The sequence below is a fragment of the Zootermopsis nevadensis genome, unplaced genomic scaffold (genome assembly GCF_977971745.1).
Source record: "Zootermopsis nevadensis isolate Lab colony 2312 unplaced genomic scaffold, Znev_1.0 Znev_ptg000010l, whole genome shotgun sequence".
Taxonomy (NCBI): domain Eukaryota; kingdom Metazoa; phylum Arthropoda; class Insecta; order Blattodea; family Termopsidae; genus Zootermopsis; species Zootermopsis nevadensis.
Window position 1 is genome coordinate 21,016,165 of NW_028259142.1, and position 16,573 is coordinate 21,032,737.

Genomic DNA, 16,573 nt, shown 5'->3' on the forward strand with positions numbered 1-16,573 from the left:
AGGCTTTTCGGTGGATTTTCTCCTAACATGTCTCAGAAAAACGCTGAAGCATTTGATCAAAATAAGTCAGATTGCTGTTAACCCATCACTTAACAATAATCATTACAGTATATATGCATATTTATAGCCGGTGGAGTTTACAAGGTGTCGTTAAATAAGTCTTGGCATAGGCACAGTCCTCAGTCATAAGCAGCAACTCTTTCAGTTTCTCATTCGACGTGAAATTACCTAAGTTTTACGGTAGACACAATGTCGTCAAACGAACTAAGACTCAAACCACGTATTACGAAAATTATAATAACGAATGGTTGCGGAAATGGAGTTGAACGGAAAGTAGGAGAGACGAGAAGTCATGCACCGTCTGAGTTAAGGTGATCTATCAGTTTGAAATCGTTTTGTTGCGGGAGGAAGTGGTCACGTCTTGTGTACCAACGTACAGTCCCGGTATTAGTCTGACACGACCAAACTAATCCACAGGCCAATAGCCGATTTTAGGGTCGACTTTCGAACTCGTACCGTTCCGAATACGAGGCCGAAGGACCATTGACTCTACTGCAAGGATCGGCTTAAATATATTTAACTTTGAAATGTCTGCGAGTTGGGGAGCTAACATGGTACTTACCCAAAGGAGATGAGGCCCCAGTTCTCGAGTGCACCGGCTATAAAGTGCGGCAGCGCTATTACGTCGTGTTTGGGCAGCGGCTCAGGGACCTCCAGGAGGCTGCTGAAGAAGTCGATTATGCGCGGTCCGATTTCCAGCGCGTACTGTGTCTGTGCCATCACCTCGGGTCGCGCCCACACACGGAACGGCGTTCCGTTTGCCGTCTGGGTCCCGCGTGAGTCCAGGAACCCCACGAAGAAAGCCACCAGGTATGTGGACATAGGCGGTGTCTCATCGAAGCGGTTCCACACCCAGCCCTGTACCCCAGTCCTGCAGCACACAGTTGGTACGGGCTGTGTTACGATCAGGTGTACAGGAAATCGAGCTCAATTCTAACGGGACTGAAAAACACATTGGCCGGAGGCAATCGGAATCCGGAGGATGATATTTGGACCTAAAGGAGGACACGTGGCAGAGGGATGGGTCCTAATACACACCAAGGAGTTTCATAATTTGGAATCCTCACCAAATATCATGAGGGTGGTCAAATGAAGGAGAATCGAATGGTGCCTTGGAATATTCTGAGCACACTCACGCACATATTTTGCACGGAGCGTCGAGGCATGTTGGACAAGGCCACCATATCTTGGCGATTCGCCAGGTTCACCTGGTAGCGGGCCTTGAACTCAGGCTCGTCGAAACAGGGAAAGGCCCGGTGCGCTTCGTTCGGCTCGAAAGTCGTGGAGGCCAGCCACCTGCAACAGACGATGCATTTTCGGTGACATGAACGCAAGAATGTGTCAATCAGTCTGTCTGGGCACGGACAGTTACTTACAAAAGGATGTACGGGAAAATTTTTATCTCGCCTACCCTCGTGAACCAATTGTGACAATAAGGCACTTGGTAACATTAGAACTTGCATTCATGAGTTAGTAACCGATAGTGTCGCCCTCGGTGGACTAGTGGTTAGCTGCTGGACTCAAAGGAAAAAATACGTATTTCCGATGATTTCAGAAAAGCAAGTTCTTTTGCGTGAAGAAATTTATTTTGCCCTTCGGGTACATGACAATGGAACGTTAGTCTAGTTCCAAATTAAGCAATCCGCCACGAACACATGTGGCAGGATGGAGGTATACATTTAGGCATTCTTAACGTCCGCTCTAAATTTGATTGGTCAGCTTCACGCTCCGGCCGGTTTACGCTGGAGATTGAGCGTCTGGTTACTAAATACCAGTTGGGGAGGAACCTGAAGGCGTCCCTAACATGGCTGCGAAAACAAAAATTCTCCCCATGCCGGGAATCGGACTCCGGTCATCTACCACTTGGTCGAGTCAGTATGCTTTCGTTCTGAACTGCTGCGGCCCCTCTCAGAGGACGAAATCAATATTCCAGACAAATCAAGGCAGTTATAAAATTGTATGCTTCTAGGTCTTGTCCGTAGACCCACCTGGTCTCGTTGTGGCTGTCATTATAGGAGACCTTGTAGAATCCGGTGAATGTGTCGGAAAGGCGGCTCTTGTACCGAAAATACAGACGGTAGCGCCCCCCGGCCCTCAGAAGGGCCGGCATCGTAACAGTACCCCGTTCGGCGTCCTGCAGCACACTGTTACCCTGGTCGGCGTGGGAGCTGAAGTCCTGCAGCCCGTCGCCAGCGAAGGCCAGCGACTCGAGCGTCTCGTTGTTCGTCAGGGGAATCACTGTGGCCTTGAGGATCTGCAGTTTGCTGCTGTGCAGGGTGACCTGACTGGACTCCTCCTTCACCTGAACGTCGATCCACACCTGAGGACCACAAGCATGACAGGTTCTTCGTTGGCAAGTCTGAGTATTCGCTGTACGTTGTGATCTTTGCACGATGCGAGTGAAATGAATTGTCTGAAGATCTGTCCGCATAATTCACCTGGATTCAAGATTATCCGCTGAAGTGATTCGGATGAGATGTGGCATTCCAAAATTGTTCTCGTTCACTGGATGAGGCAGTGAGCCTCTTGTGGGTCGGACCCCCAGAAGAGGCGTATACGCCTTATGGACGTTTTCTGTTTGGGCGAGGGCTCTTCACTGGGTGAAGTTGGGTTAGGTTAGGTTATTTTGAGTTAGATATTGTTCGGTTAGAACACGTTCGCATTCACGTGCACTCGCCACTGGACTCCTTCTTGAGCCAACAGAATCCAGTTCAAAACCTGACACTTAGTTTTAATGACAAGCTTGAACGATTATAAATGTTGAGTATGTGTGTAAGGAGGAGGAAGTGGTCTTGGCTTATTTTAATACGTTTCCTTGGCAAACGTTGGAGTTGTCCCCCACCCCCCGTCCCTGCCTGAACTGGATTCTGCTTACGGCATTTCCAACGATACTGGGACCACTTACCTGTCCGTACACGCTGAAGTTGTCGTCCTGAAAGTGAGGTTGTAGGTCCAGCCTGTAGTGTGTAGGCAGAACGGCTCGTGACAGGCGGAAATCGGTCTCAGCTGTTGCAGTTCGTGCCATCACCATTGCCTACGGAAAGATACGTAATGACTCATTATACAGGAATACCTCGTTATATTGCGCTTCGCAGATATTGCGTTTTTTTACAAGTTGGAGGTTTGTGGCAACTCTGCGTCGGGCAAGTCTATCGGCGCCATTTTTCGAACAGCATGTGCTCACTTCGTGTCTCTATGTCACATTTTGGTAATTTTCGCATTTTTTTTAGACATAATGCTATTGCACTCTAATAGACTACAGTATAGTGTAAATATAACTTTTATATATGCACTGGGAAACCAAAAAATTAGTGTGACTCGCTTTATTTCGGTGGTCTGGAACCGAACCCGCAATATCTCCGAGATATGTCTGTACATTCAGAGCGTTGGGTGACGTCTCGATGGCTGTCGCTTTCTAAGAGTTGCCAGAATTTCCTAACGTGTACGCGTAACACACTCAAAACTCTTAGCAATGTCAGATTTTATACGTACAACTATCAGCGAAGTCGGGTCCGTCGGTCTGAATGTCCGAACAACGGAATGGATTTAGTTCAAACTTGATATAGGGGTTCCACACTTAACACTTGCTTGACGAATCTAATTTTGTTTCATATCAGTTCAGTATGACGCAGACTTGACGCAAAACTCAATCAGAGATTCTTCGCCAAAGGCGTTAGTCTTCAGTAAATATTTTGTAACCATATACAGGACATCACCACTGTCTAGAGTATAATATGTTGCTCAAATAGAGGCTCGCACGCTCGAGGAACTGTTTTTATTTATTTATTATTGACTGCAAATGGGTTTTTACCCGGTGGCAGTGGTACTATAATAAGACACAACAAAACAATGAGACAGAACAAAACAATAAGACACAACAAAAACAATAAGACACAACAAAAACAATAAGACACAACAAAACAATAAGACACAACAAAAAACAATAAGACAACAAAACAGAAGACACAAAAAACAATAAGACACAACAAAACAATAAGACACAACAAAACAATGAGACAGAACAAAACAATGAGACACAACAAAAACAATAAGACACAACAAAACAATGACACAGAACAAAACAATAAGACACAACAAAACTTAAGACACAACAAAACAATGAGACAACAAAAACAATAAGACACAACAAAACAATGACACAGAACAAAACAATAAGACACAACAAAACAACACATCACACTCAAAATAAAAGAACTCATAAGATTACAAAACCATATAACCTAAAGTACATAACTTAAAAATTAATACCAACTAGACAAGCAATATGGGTTTCATTACATCTCACGTTGGAGGTCACTTGTCAAAATGGTGTCCACCTTCACATGAATAGTTACAACAATGTCTATTATTTATCACGTCATGAAGTTATATATGGAACGTAGAGGCAAGCTGCACGCATTGGTGAAATAGACATTACAAGGAGGTCAGAGATCACCTTCACTCTCCAACCGTTATCACCCCAGTACCCACGATGTGGGAGTCCAACTATTCTTAATATTTTATATGGCCTTCCTATGCGGAGTTTGGTGCTCGATACTTAGAACGAGGCGGTGCACTTATTCCTCCGATACGCGTTCGTCACAGGTCCTCATAACGGCGTGTGTACCCACAACAGACAACCGTGGCTCTAAGTAAAAAGTCTTGTTGGCTGAATTACCCACCAGATTCACAGGATGGTGGAACACAAAAACACAGCCCGTGTTGAAACATTTTTGGCGGTTTCAGTTGAATACAATTCGATCGGGAGTGTTAATTGCTGTAACCTCACAGTAAATAGTATTTCTTTACACAACATTAATAATGTTTTCTTTGTATTGGGGAGGTGTGGTTTCTTTGCGAAATTCTTAAATGTTACGTAGACGAATTAACGAGTCTGAGATGTACTGTCACTTACCGCAGCGTGCAACAGTAGAAACGCCATGCTGTGGTCACTGCAACGAGCCTCCTGAGGTGACGGTCACTGCGAGAACTGGTACGAGTAACACACCTTACTGTGTCTCTGACCACAGTGCCACTGCTGCAAGGTTAAGGAATCGGTACTCGTGTCCAGGAAGCTGGATGCATCTTCGTCTAATTCAATACCCTATACTGGAATTCGCCTCGGATTAACGGGGGAAAATCGTGAAGAATTTAAATCGATGCGACCAGTAACTGAGCCGAGTGCTTATGAAATACACGAATTTATAACATGTGTTGGGCAAGGCCGTGGTCTAGGCAACACGGAGTTTTCCTCCGTGGCATCCCAACAATTACTCCATTCACACACAGAAGAAGGCAATGGCAAACCACTTCTGGATCATCTGCCAAGAACGTATATGAACAGGTCCCAGTCCGAGAAAAGGATGGAAGGATCCTGTTCATATGGACCTGTCGCCAGACAGAACACTAAATAATAATAAGATGAGGTGGTCTAGCTGTTAGAACGCTGGCCTTGTAATCCTGGGGTCTCGGGTTCGATTCCCGGCGGTGCCCGAATTTATAACTTGTGTTGGGCAAGGCCGTGGTCTAGGCAACACGGAGTTTTCCTCCGTGGCATCCCAACAATTACTCCATTCACACACAGAAGAAGGCAATGGCAAACCACTTCTGGATCATCTGCCAAGAACGTATATGAACAGGTCCCAATCCCAGAAAAGGATGGAAGGATCCTGTTCATATGGACCTGTCGTCAGACAGAACACTAAATAAATAATAAGTAACCAATTATAGTATTAATATGACAAAACTGGTGTAAATATTCGAGATTTATTTTACGTTTGCGTATTAGATATGCTGAAGTTCAAAGAAAATTTTGATGGTAATCCAGCTTACCAACGTAACCTGTAGCAGGAGGTAGGTGTTACAGGTTGTACACGACTAGTTTATATAATGTGTAAATATTTTCAGATCGAAGCATTTAAAGAAAGATGATCCCCAGAATTTGTTGTTCACAAGAATATCTGTTTACGAACGTGAACTGGGCTGAACTAACTCAGTACGAGTGAAGTAGCTGGCATTGATATTAAAGATTTTGAACAATAAAGTTTTGTATCTAGGAAGTATTTTGTCAGGATTGCTGGCTGACTTCTCAGTTAGTTACTTCGTTCCTGAACTCTGTTTCAACTTCTTTTCTTATTGTGGAATGACAGGATGAGGGAAGCAATCGTAGTTCATTATCTGCGTTGCAGGAACTTACACAAATAAAAAATACCCCAAGGGAACATCCAGTTCTCGATTCCAGATTGAAATCTTGCATTGAAGTCCCGTTAGCTACGTTGTGATGGTTGCTGTAGTTAATAACTTGGTTGGTTGTTTATTTTCATCATTAGTTAGATAGTCCATTACTCTGTTTCTGTCAGTAGTTAATTGCATCTTTAATTGGTTTATTAGCTTGCTCCTAGTTACATGAGCAGTTATCCTTCCGCCCGCATTACAACTGAGCACGACGTGCACCGTTATGGACGTGCCCTACTCTCAGAAACCAGCTGTGAACCCGTCATATTTACACTAAGCGAGTTTGTAGGGGAGACTGGGGCTAGTTGTTACAATTTTCAATTACGAATTTTGGACATTTACTCTTAAAATTTACAAAGTTAGCAATTATGGCTTTAGGTACTACTACTATTTGGCTATATTAAAAACATTTTTTCAAAGGCCTATTCATTTTTCTTTCATCACAATTTTTTTTATTTAAGAGAATGCGTTTTGTAACAATGTGCCCTGTTATGGTGCTAGTTGTTACAACACACTGTATTAGTAAACAGAAGGAACAATTTACCTTTATTAAGCAATTAATTACAGGCACTATACCAATTAACAATTAATTGCAGAAACAAACTTCAAACATTTTCACCATGTATTAGCATTTTGCCTTAACGAGATTCTTCCAGAAGAGATTTCATCAGCTGCTAACTTAAAAGTTTCCAAACTTGTATTATCTCTGTTAGTCTTCCTTTTGTATGTTCGTACTATCTTTCATGATAAAAAATAAAATGTAGTCATTTACCAACGCAAGTTGCCCCTTGTCCAGTGTAACAACTGACACTTTAATAATTTCAGCCACAGTTTAGGATATTGTGAGTGCATTAATTGTTATTATGTTGTCCTTTCGATTTCTAGCCTACCTGTCGATGTGTTCAGTCGGTGTAAATATGCCTAATTTGTAGTCATTCAGCAGTCTTGAGTACGTAACCTTTTCGTCTCTCCTGAATATGTAATATAGAAATATGCAAATACACGCCCAAGTTAAAAATTATAGCCTACTCCTTAAGCAGGTTGACCACACGTGGGGATTCACCCCACGTGACGTGGTTAACCTACCGCCTTCTTGCACTTGTTCTCTGTGGATTCCCTTCAGTCATCGAACGCTCTCGTCTTCCGCATCGACAACCAGAGCGAGCTGTTGCAGACCATTGATGGCGTCGTCTGCTACAAGGGGAGGCATATCTTGTAGGATTTGAGGTTTTCAAGGCGGTGAGTCCGAAGATGGCTGTCGTCTGGATTGTAGTGCTGTGCAGTCTGGTAGAAGTTATCCGACGTTTCAGAGCTCCTTGCTGTCTCCATTATCAGGCCAGAGTGTGATTCGTGAGTGTGGAATCGATTTGAGATGATGTGCAAATCAGTTAAAGTAGGTTAGTGTATGATGTTTGGATACATTTGGAATATTATACTTTATTTAATGAGATTTATTTTGATCATATGGGATACCGAAATTTACAAATTTTATTTTATTTTGATTTGTTGGTTATTAAACAGGTTGTGTAGTCAAGCAACCACTTAAATGTCAGCGTTCAGTTAAGGTTAGGTTGCAGTTTTCCTTTTATTTAAAATTGCTGCACTGAGAACGCAATCCCTCCTCTCTCCAACTCTCCTTGGAGCCAAATACAGCCACGTAACAAATTAAATGTTGTGCTTCTCACACCAATACCAAGTTAGTTAGATTGGGTGCAGTTGACAATATAAGCTCAAGCAGCCATCTTCCTGCAAATCAGGTCATTTCAGCGAAACGCTTTACATATTTGTCACGTGTTTTGAAATTATTTCCATTTTATCTTCATTGTTAGTGTGTTTGAATTGGTGTTATTAATTAAATTTTATATTTGCAATAGAATGAATCGTGATATTATTGTTTTGTAGTGGTTTAGTTCAGGAAGTGTTTAGATTAGGAATGAAAGATGAGGTTTGCATGAGGCACCCAAAGACATTGTCTTCAGCATATTCGGGGAAAGAACAACAAAATATATCAGAATGTGAACATCAAAACGAAAAGAGGAACAACTTCCCACATCATATTTTATCACTACCAACGTCCATGAGCTCCTCTTCTGCACACGTTCACAAAACTAACATCTTCTCTCTCTTAACTCTTCGGAGCAATTCTGTATAAGACGTCCTTGATCTAATGGGTTACAGATTTGCGGTTATTCCAATTTGTGTGTCACAAAACATTGGTGTGACAAGATGTCATGTTCCTTGTCCTCGCATTATATTGCTTCCTGAGGGCATCTGCATATCCACTGGAAGTCTTTCTTACAGATTCGTGTATTGAAACTTTAAGACCTGGGCTCAAACCGTACCCACATATCCTTCTTTGTGACAATAATACCTGGCAGATCAGGATCTGTGCTGGGCAGCGGTTTTCCTTGGGCACCCTTCACAGTAAAGTTCTGCAGCAGTGCTGACAGAATCAGGAAGATGAATTGGCGGGCAAATGTCTCACCAGCACACAGACGCTTACCTGGTGACAAGAAAGCACAATGCAGTTTTAGGAAGTCAAGTGTCAACATTTATAGGCCTTAACTACAATTACTCACCTGAATAATAAAATCCTCACTTTCCAACGAAACAGATGATCCACTCATCATCCTCACATCATATTTGCCCCAGATCCATTTTAATATTATCCTTGTATCCGTGCCATGCCATTTATCTCATGCACAATGTATGTCCTGACCAGTCCTTCGATTTGCATTAATATAATTGAGAAGCTGTTTAATGAGAAATACATTTTTGTGAAGAAACAAAATGTTTTCAAAAGGATCTTGTGGGCCCGTATTCATGGAAGATTTCGATATTCAAAGATGTCTAAAAAATGCGGCTAGAGTTCTATCACATTAGGTTAATGCCCAAAATAAATTAACTCTCAGCAGGTGATTAAAGTAAACTGACGTCTGAGATGAATGAATCACCAAGGTGATAAGACACACAAAATGTGATAAGTGAAATGCAAAATGTGACACAAGAGATCTGTCTGTTCACTTACATTCTCAGACTACAGCCACACATCTATCTTGTGATGTTTACCGTAAGAAAAAACATCTTTCTTCTCAGTATATCACGGTTGATAATATTTTATTTAGTGAAGTGGGTGCAACCAGTATCCTCTTTTCACACTATTCTTAGTTTAACATCTCACCATCAACGTTCTGATGGATACTAGTGTGCTGCGTATGATTTCTAAGGCCTGTTCCATTCCAACAGGCAAATTAAATCCCAAAAATTTGTAAACCACACAATCTGTCTCTTCAATTAAATTATATCTGACACGTGGGCAAGGACATATATCATTATTATTGGATCACATGTTTTGTGTGACTGATCACTTTGCTGTGTGACAGGCATAAGATGTGGAACGGTAACTCAGTCTTGGGTGCTTCACCTTTGATTCATCAGACATTATCAGGACCTAGTCAGACGTTTCTTATGTTTTGTAGCAACCCTATGGATGGACTGGCATGTGACTGATTATGTCTTCACTTTAATTCAGGAAGTAACACACAGCTCAAGGCATGACTTTAAAGTAATTATCACAGTCCTGTCAATCATCAAAATTGATACTGTAATGTTACATGACAGCCAAAAAGAAAAATTACGCTCTCATTTTTCAAAGATACAGTCATGAAGAGTGGTCAATGTGGTTTTATATTTTTATGCTTGATTGTATTAAGCAATATGGCGGCACACACCTGCTGAAAAAGGCAAGGAGTAGTCCTTCTTAAGCAGCTGCCCCCTTTCATCCAGAAATCTCTCGGGGCGGAATGCCTCAGGATCACCCCAGAAATCAGGATCATTATGGAAGCTCCACAGGTTCACAATCATTATTGTATCCTGCAATAAATAACTTCTAATTAATAAGTTCGCATTTGATTTAAATATGCACTTTGCTAAGATACATATATTAACTGACCTTGGGGATGTTGTAGCCACCAAGCTCTGTGTCCTCCGTGGCTCTATGCAGCAACGATAGTGGAACTAATGTCTCCTTACGCATCACCTCTCGTATGAAGGCTTCATTATATGGTAACCTGTGCATTAAGCTTGATATTAAGTTGCATTTGGTGTTATAACACAGTCACTCAAATCTACGTAAACCATGCAATGGGTAGGTATTGCAGTATGTGATAGTCTCAGTATGTAAACTATGGATGAGAAAACAGGGCTGATAGTAAAATATTACGCGCGCACACAGACGTGTACATGCAGACAAACATACATACATATTTATTACATTGCATCGATCTACAAGTTAGTCGGATGACATTAGTGGGGGTAAATACTCATGCTAATTCTAAACATATTGTACAAATTATCACAACAGTACATAATATTAGGGAATTTCACATGAGGGCAAGGAAAGTTAATGAACAGATCGGCTTATTTCTGAAGATCAGAAATTCATCGAAAGAGTAAACGGAGTGTGTAATCAAGTGTGCTACTTCAAATTGTGCCTTTTTATTTAGATGAATTAGCCCAAAGAATTTATTACGGATTGAAAAGGAACAAAGTAATCTTATGTGAGAGCGTAAGTGAAGATGACATCAAACACCGATCTGAGTAATATGCGACACTTAACTGGGGTATCAGATTATCAACTTGATTGTCCAATTTAGGTGGTTATGAATTTGCAAAGCCATGGATTTTGTGTCTACTGCACTCTCCAAGAGGGTCGAACATGCCTCTTGTCAAGTTGGGCTGTTTCCTAATGCACAGTTTGGATTTGTGGTCATGTTCTCTAGATCGCAGAATAGCCAATAGTTTTATTATATGCATGCTTTGGTAGTTGCAACAATCACTGCGTCTACTGACCTTGCCCTGTCATCCAGGGTGGGCAGGCGGTCACGTCCTACTACGCCATCCAGCTCCTGCTGCATCTTGGTCTGTGCCTCAGGGTAATTTATTAAGAAGGCCATTGCAAATGTGAGGGTGGCTGTCGCTGTGGTGGAAGCGGGGAGTAGGAAGTCAAGGCCCACTACTTGAAGCTGCTCCTCTAGAAGGGAATCAATTCAAGAAACTCTAAAAACTTGTCTAGTCTCACAGCCAATGTCCTTGAGATTCTGTTATCTGCCTCGTTCATAATATAAGATGATGAAACTCACCTGAGAAGGAGGAGTGTTCTGCAGTCTCAGCGCGTCTCTTCATCTCCTTGAGGAAGATATCTATGAAATCGCGCGCGTAGTCTTCAGAATATGTTGCCTTATGCTCCATCACTGCTTCCTGCAACATTCATTATTCGGGTGACCGGCGTTTTGCCTGTCATGCATGATGACATTTATATTAAAACAAATGAGATAACAGCAACAAGTTCTGGACAAGAGCCCTAACGCTGATGTTATCCTGAGGAAGATAGGGGGATGATTATGGAAATTGGTTGTTAAAGAGTAGAGAAAGACATTTGTGATCTATGGGAATGTTCATTTTTGGCTGATTTCACTACTTTGCCATTGGCTCAGATTTAATAGCCTCGAATGATATGAGATTAACTAATATCAAAATTTTAAACAATATAGAAGGAAATATTCATGATCTAGTTTAATGTAATGTCTATAATTTGACCTGAGGTGATGAGGAAAGTCTTGATTTTGAGTATTCAGACCCAGTATTAATTGGCAACCTCCTGAGCATGATTCCAGAAAGCTAACCTCTCATTTGTAACATTTTGTGTGGCAGTGAATGTATTAGGCACTGCCATAGGACTGTGTACTTCCCTTCATATGGCTGGTTGGATGGTCCAACCCCTTGAAGATAAAAGAAGATCCAACTCTGAGATATAATGATCAACTAATCCTTAGACAATGGATGATATCAAATATGATGTTTCTCTAGAGAGTCATCCATTGTAACAAACATCAGAAAATCACCCTGATATCAACCCAATCAACTGCTGAACTTTGAAGAAAACTAATGCTGAAGCGGCCCTGTCGTGTCAGATTTACGAGTGATGCTGTCCAGCGACAAGAGAAGAAATGAATGTTCGTGGCAAATTTTAATGTTTTTCGAGATGAACGTGGAGGTAGTGTGTATGAGAACAGGGAGTTGCTGAGAATATCTGGACTGAAGAGTAATGAAGTAACAGGAGGATGAAGGGAATTACATATTAAGCAGCTTCAGAAATTGTGCTCTTCGTTAAATGTGTTATTTGGGTCATCAAAACCCTAGAGGTGTGACACCCCGAATTTTACGAACAAGACTTGAGCGGTCTGTTGCACTGACAACAGCGGTCGAATTAGAGTGCGAATTCTTCTTCGTCGCTCGTGAAGACGGCTGTAGTGTGGCGTCTGTTCGTGAATACTGAGGGACCGATTAAAGCGGAAAAGTTTACGCACTCACCAAGGGACCAGACACACTGTCTGCATCTGCCTTAATCACATGGAAGCTGTGGCGTGCCGTGCATGAGAGCAAGGGAGCATTGCTTCCGTAGTTGTGAAACGAAAACAAAAGAATACATGCATAAATAGTTAATTTGATTAATAAGGATTGTGAATATTGTCATCTCTATAAACATGGCGCGTGGCGAAGCAGGAGACCGGACCGCAGGCAGCGAGTGTCCTTGGGCGACGTAGCAAGTTTCCTTTCGTTAATCTTCGTAAGAGTTCGTCCCACCCGAAGCATCTGTAGGAAGCAATTCTGGCTATGTTGTCCGCGCTCCTTGGCCTGTAGTGCAGAAGCGATAGAATGTGTTCTTTCAATGGTGATGTGAAAATTAACTGTTGTTTGTTGGCCATGCCTGTTGTATCTGAATAAAGAAACGTACGGACCAAGACTGGATTCGGTGATATCAACAGCATTGAAACGACATGAGAACTCTCAAACCCACGTTTTTTCAACAATGCAGCCAGTGTTTTGTTCAGCAGGATTACCTCCATGTACTTGAGCATGTTCCGAGTCGCCTGAATGACGTCTGTGAACCCGCTGTAGTAGGGAATGAGGTGTCTAATCCACGGCGTCTGCGCAAGGGCATTTCCTGTGACGTCGACACTTTTCTGGAAGCGTAACGCTTGTCGAGTGAAGCGTAGTAGTTTGTCGTGATCCTTGGTGGGAAAGCGCTGTCCAGTTATAATGAACCATATCGCATTGAAGAATGTGGCGTGGAAGATGTCAGGTACCAGAGCAAGGCCGTCTGAGAAAATGTCCTGAAAAAGACAGGAGTTGGTTTTACTCCAAAGCATCTGAGTCCCACAAAAGACGGAGGAATTTTTGATCAGATAGCGGCTATCAGCTTCCCAAAACGGGAACTGCTTCACGTTCTGTTACCTTGCTCTCGCGCCGCTCATTAAGAAGATCCAGCAAGTCCTGTATCTCTTCCTTCCCGATGTCTTCTAGTTGAGCAGATCGCCTTCCGAAACCAAAATCTCGCATGTGCCTTAAAGCGAAGCGTCTCTGCTCCTCCCAGAACACGTCGTCCGTAAGAATTATTCCTGGGGCACGTAAAAGGAGAGCTTCAGATTCAGTGAACGACTGGACACGTCAAGGTCACTATTGCCTTGTATGAAATTTAATAAATAAGTTGCGGTTTGGATCAATGAGAGGGCACGCGATTCTGTCCTTAGTTTACAATTTACGTCTCCAAAAAAAAATTGTTTATAGTTTAATTATACCGACAGTATTTTTTTCGTTTGTGTCAACTTCGTGTTCACCGTTCTTCAAACTAACTAAATAAAATGAAAGCATGATGTGGAGGCCGGCATAATCGTTTCCAGGATTATGTGATACATTTTGGTGCATGCGCAAAGCAGTTAGTAGAGTCAAATTTTGTTTCGGCCCCGGTCAGTCAAATATTACTTAAAATTCATATTAAATGTCTCGAAATGGCTCTTTGTAGGATACGCAACGGAAATGCTTGTAATGGCACAATTCAAATCTGACCAAAGTCACTCAGTAAAAGAGCCTTCAATATTCGTAATAAAAGAAATAATTTTTGAATGTATTCAGTGCAGTACTTAAATTACCAGCTAGCTACTCGAGCTAGCCTCAGATCTGTACCAATGATTCGAGAGGAGTGAAATAAAGTTAAAGGTAAAAGGTGGAGAAATGTGCTGACACCTCTTGTCGATTTAATGACGCTCACCCAGGTTCTTGTTGTACGTGCGCATGTCAAAGACGGGAACCTTGACCCTTCCCTGGAACTCCGGTCGCGTGAGCACGTGCTTGATGTTCTGGTAGTCATTGACGACTACTGTAAGGAAGGGTCCGAGGTACAGACCCATGATCTTGGTACGGTATTTCTGTGCCAGTTTGTGGAAGCCTATGTGAGTGAACTTGAAATTGTTCAGCAGCACGAACCAGTAACTTCCCCACACAGGCAGGCGAGGCGGACCTGAAGGAGAGTTGAGAGTCATTACAGAACAGCTGATGAAGAAGCAGTTCGATCCGTCACTGGGCCAGCTTACTCAAGTTATTTCACATCTTATTTCCCTATGGTCTTCTTAAATGATCACCTCACTTAAGAAAATTATGCTGACTGGATTCCACAGGTTAGGAGTATTATCCGGCGTCCAAGATTTGTGATCTCAGAAAATAAAATACTTTTTCTCTCATGATGGTATAAAAATTCTTTGGGAGAAACCGTTTGATGGTCTGCTTCTCAAGAAAGACTCTGATCCATACAGCCAATAACTTTTTTTTTATTCCTGACGACTTTTGTTTACCAGAATCATGTGTTGATGTTTACAAATTAATCGAGACCCAAATATCAGGAGTCGAGTTACGATTAATTATTCTGCATTACTCATGACTTGTAGATACGCACAGAGTTTTACAGCAAGGCAATTAATTTCCTTTTTTCTAAAATCTTTCCCTCATGTTTACACAGAAAACAAAAAGTCTCTTTGCCTTGCCGCTGCAGTCGGTTTAAAATGCGTAATACATTTCATGGCTTCTCCTTATGCCAGTCAGTTGTAATGAGTGACAGTCGGTATCCTTGTAATGAGAGGAAGTTTTATTCCGAGTGTCTGCGGGATATTTCAGTGCGGTAGTGTTGACACTACTGAAACTTTAGTGAAAACAAAAAAACCCATCTCATCTGAGCTACTCGCTAAATTGATAAACTCACTCTTGAGGTTTAAACCTCGCGGTCTCTCCAAATACAAAATTGCTTATGAAATTTTCAGTCAGATTACACATTTCGCAGGACTCCTTGGTCGGTGGATCCCCCACGTCGCAAGGCCTCTGCCTGCACAGAACAGCACGTCAAAGAAGTTCGTTGGCAATCATCCATGCCTTGACCGGGATTCGAAGCCACGATCGAATTTATCAAAGCTGCCAAGACCTGGGTTAAACTTACAGATTTCCATACCGAATTATGCATTACATGAGAGAGGCCGTCAGATAATGCATTCGACTTTAAAACTGACTTAACTGAGAAGCACGAAGAAGTAAGGTTAATAACAAATTGACTCATCCATAGCCGGCAAACATGTACTAATGGACATGTGAGTTAAGCCTATTATAATATATAATCTTGTATAGTTTTCTTCGTTATGGAGGCAAATTTAAATGTTATTACTTTACTTATCTGATTAATGTAATATTCGTATTGTTATGTGTATACACTAACTTCTGACCATCAAGAATCATAAGTAGCTACTGTGGGGTACTGTAATAATACAAGTAGTTATAATCCCTGACGATGGTTCATATAGGCCGAAACATTTCGATTCCTCAAGTGTTTCATAAATGTGTTAGTAATTTTAATAGCCGCGAATAGTCTAAGACGTGTATTTACTACATTTATATAAGCTTGTACCTGGTGGGAAGTTTGGTGGCCGCTGGTTGGTTAACCTGTAAATGTAAAACAGGGCCAAACAAACGACGATCAGAAGCAGTACCAGCGCCATCACGCTGATTCTAGAACGGTTCAAATGTAGGACACAAATGACTGACTTAACTCAATTTTCAGAAATATATGCGAATTTAAATCATGGTTCACTGAGGTTTTGATTCTGATTGGATCGAGTTATCTAAAATCCATCTTCGTCATTCGGAATTACGTGATCCGAGGAGGAAGGAACGAATTTGCCTTTCTACTTAAAGGTCATCCCGCCAGAAGAGCTTATCAATACAAAGATTTACTGCCAGGAATCTACAATCCTTGGCCTATCTGTTTTGACAGATGTACTTTATTAGTTTCCCTACGCACTAATGCAACTGACTGTAAATGTCCGTAAAGCAAGAGCAGTTTTAGGCCCTTCTGGTATCAAATACGTCGTATTATTTTCTGTTCATATACGAAGTGAGT

General features: G+C 41.8%; 2 protein-coding genes across 2 annotated transcripts in view; both read right to left on the reverse strand.

Annotated features, from left to right (window-relative positions):
* LOC110829614 (aminopeptidase N) overlaps positions 1-5,327 on the reverse strand; it is a 33,245-nt gene extending 27,918 nt beyond the window's left edge. The window contains exons 1-5 of the mRNA XM_087346816.1: positions 4,976-5,327; positions 2,966-3,094; positions 2,049-2,380; positions 1,201-1,356; positions 623-931 (exon numbers count right to left, since the gene is read on the reverse strand). Coding sequence (XP_087202942.1) covers positions 623-931; positions 1,201-1,356; positions 2,049-2,380; positions 2,966-3,094; positions 4,976-5,002 — 953 coding nt within the window. The 5' untranslated portion in view covers positions 5,003-5,327. The remainder of the gene's footprint in view (positions 1-622; positions 932-1,200; positions 1,357-2,048; positions 2,381-2,965; positions 3,095-4,975) is intronic.
* A 1,486-nt stretch (positions 5,328-6,813) lies between these two features.
* On the reverse strand, positions 6,814-16,496 carry LOC110840730 (putative cytochrome P450 304a1). Its single transcript, XM_087346819.1, has 9 exons — positions 16,082-16,496; positions 14,405-14,653; positions 13,591-13,754; positions 13,197-13,469; positions 11,436-11,553; positions 11,146-11,326; positions 10,247-10,364; positions 10,026-10,167; positions 6,814-8,797 (listed from the first exon to the last, which is right to left on the reverse strand). Exons 1-9 carry the CDS (start codon positions 16,170-16,172, stop codon positions 8,613-8,615), a joined length of 1,521 nt encoding a protein of 506 aa, XP_087202945.1. The 5' UTR covers positions 16,173-16,496; the 3' UTR covers positions 6,814-8,612.
* Between the last annotated feature and the right edge of the window lie 77 nt (positions 16,497-16,573).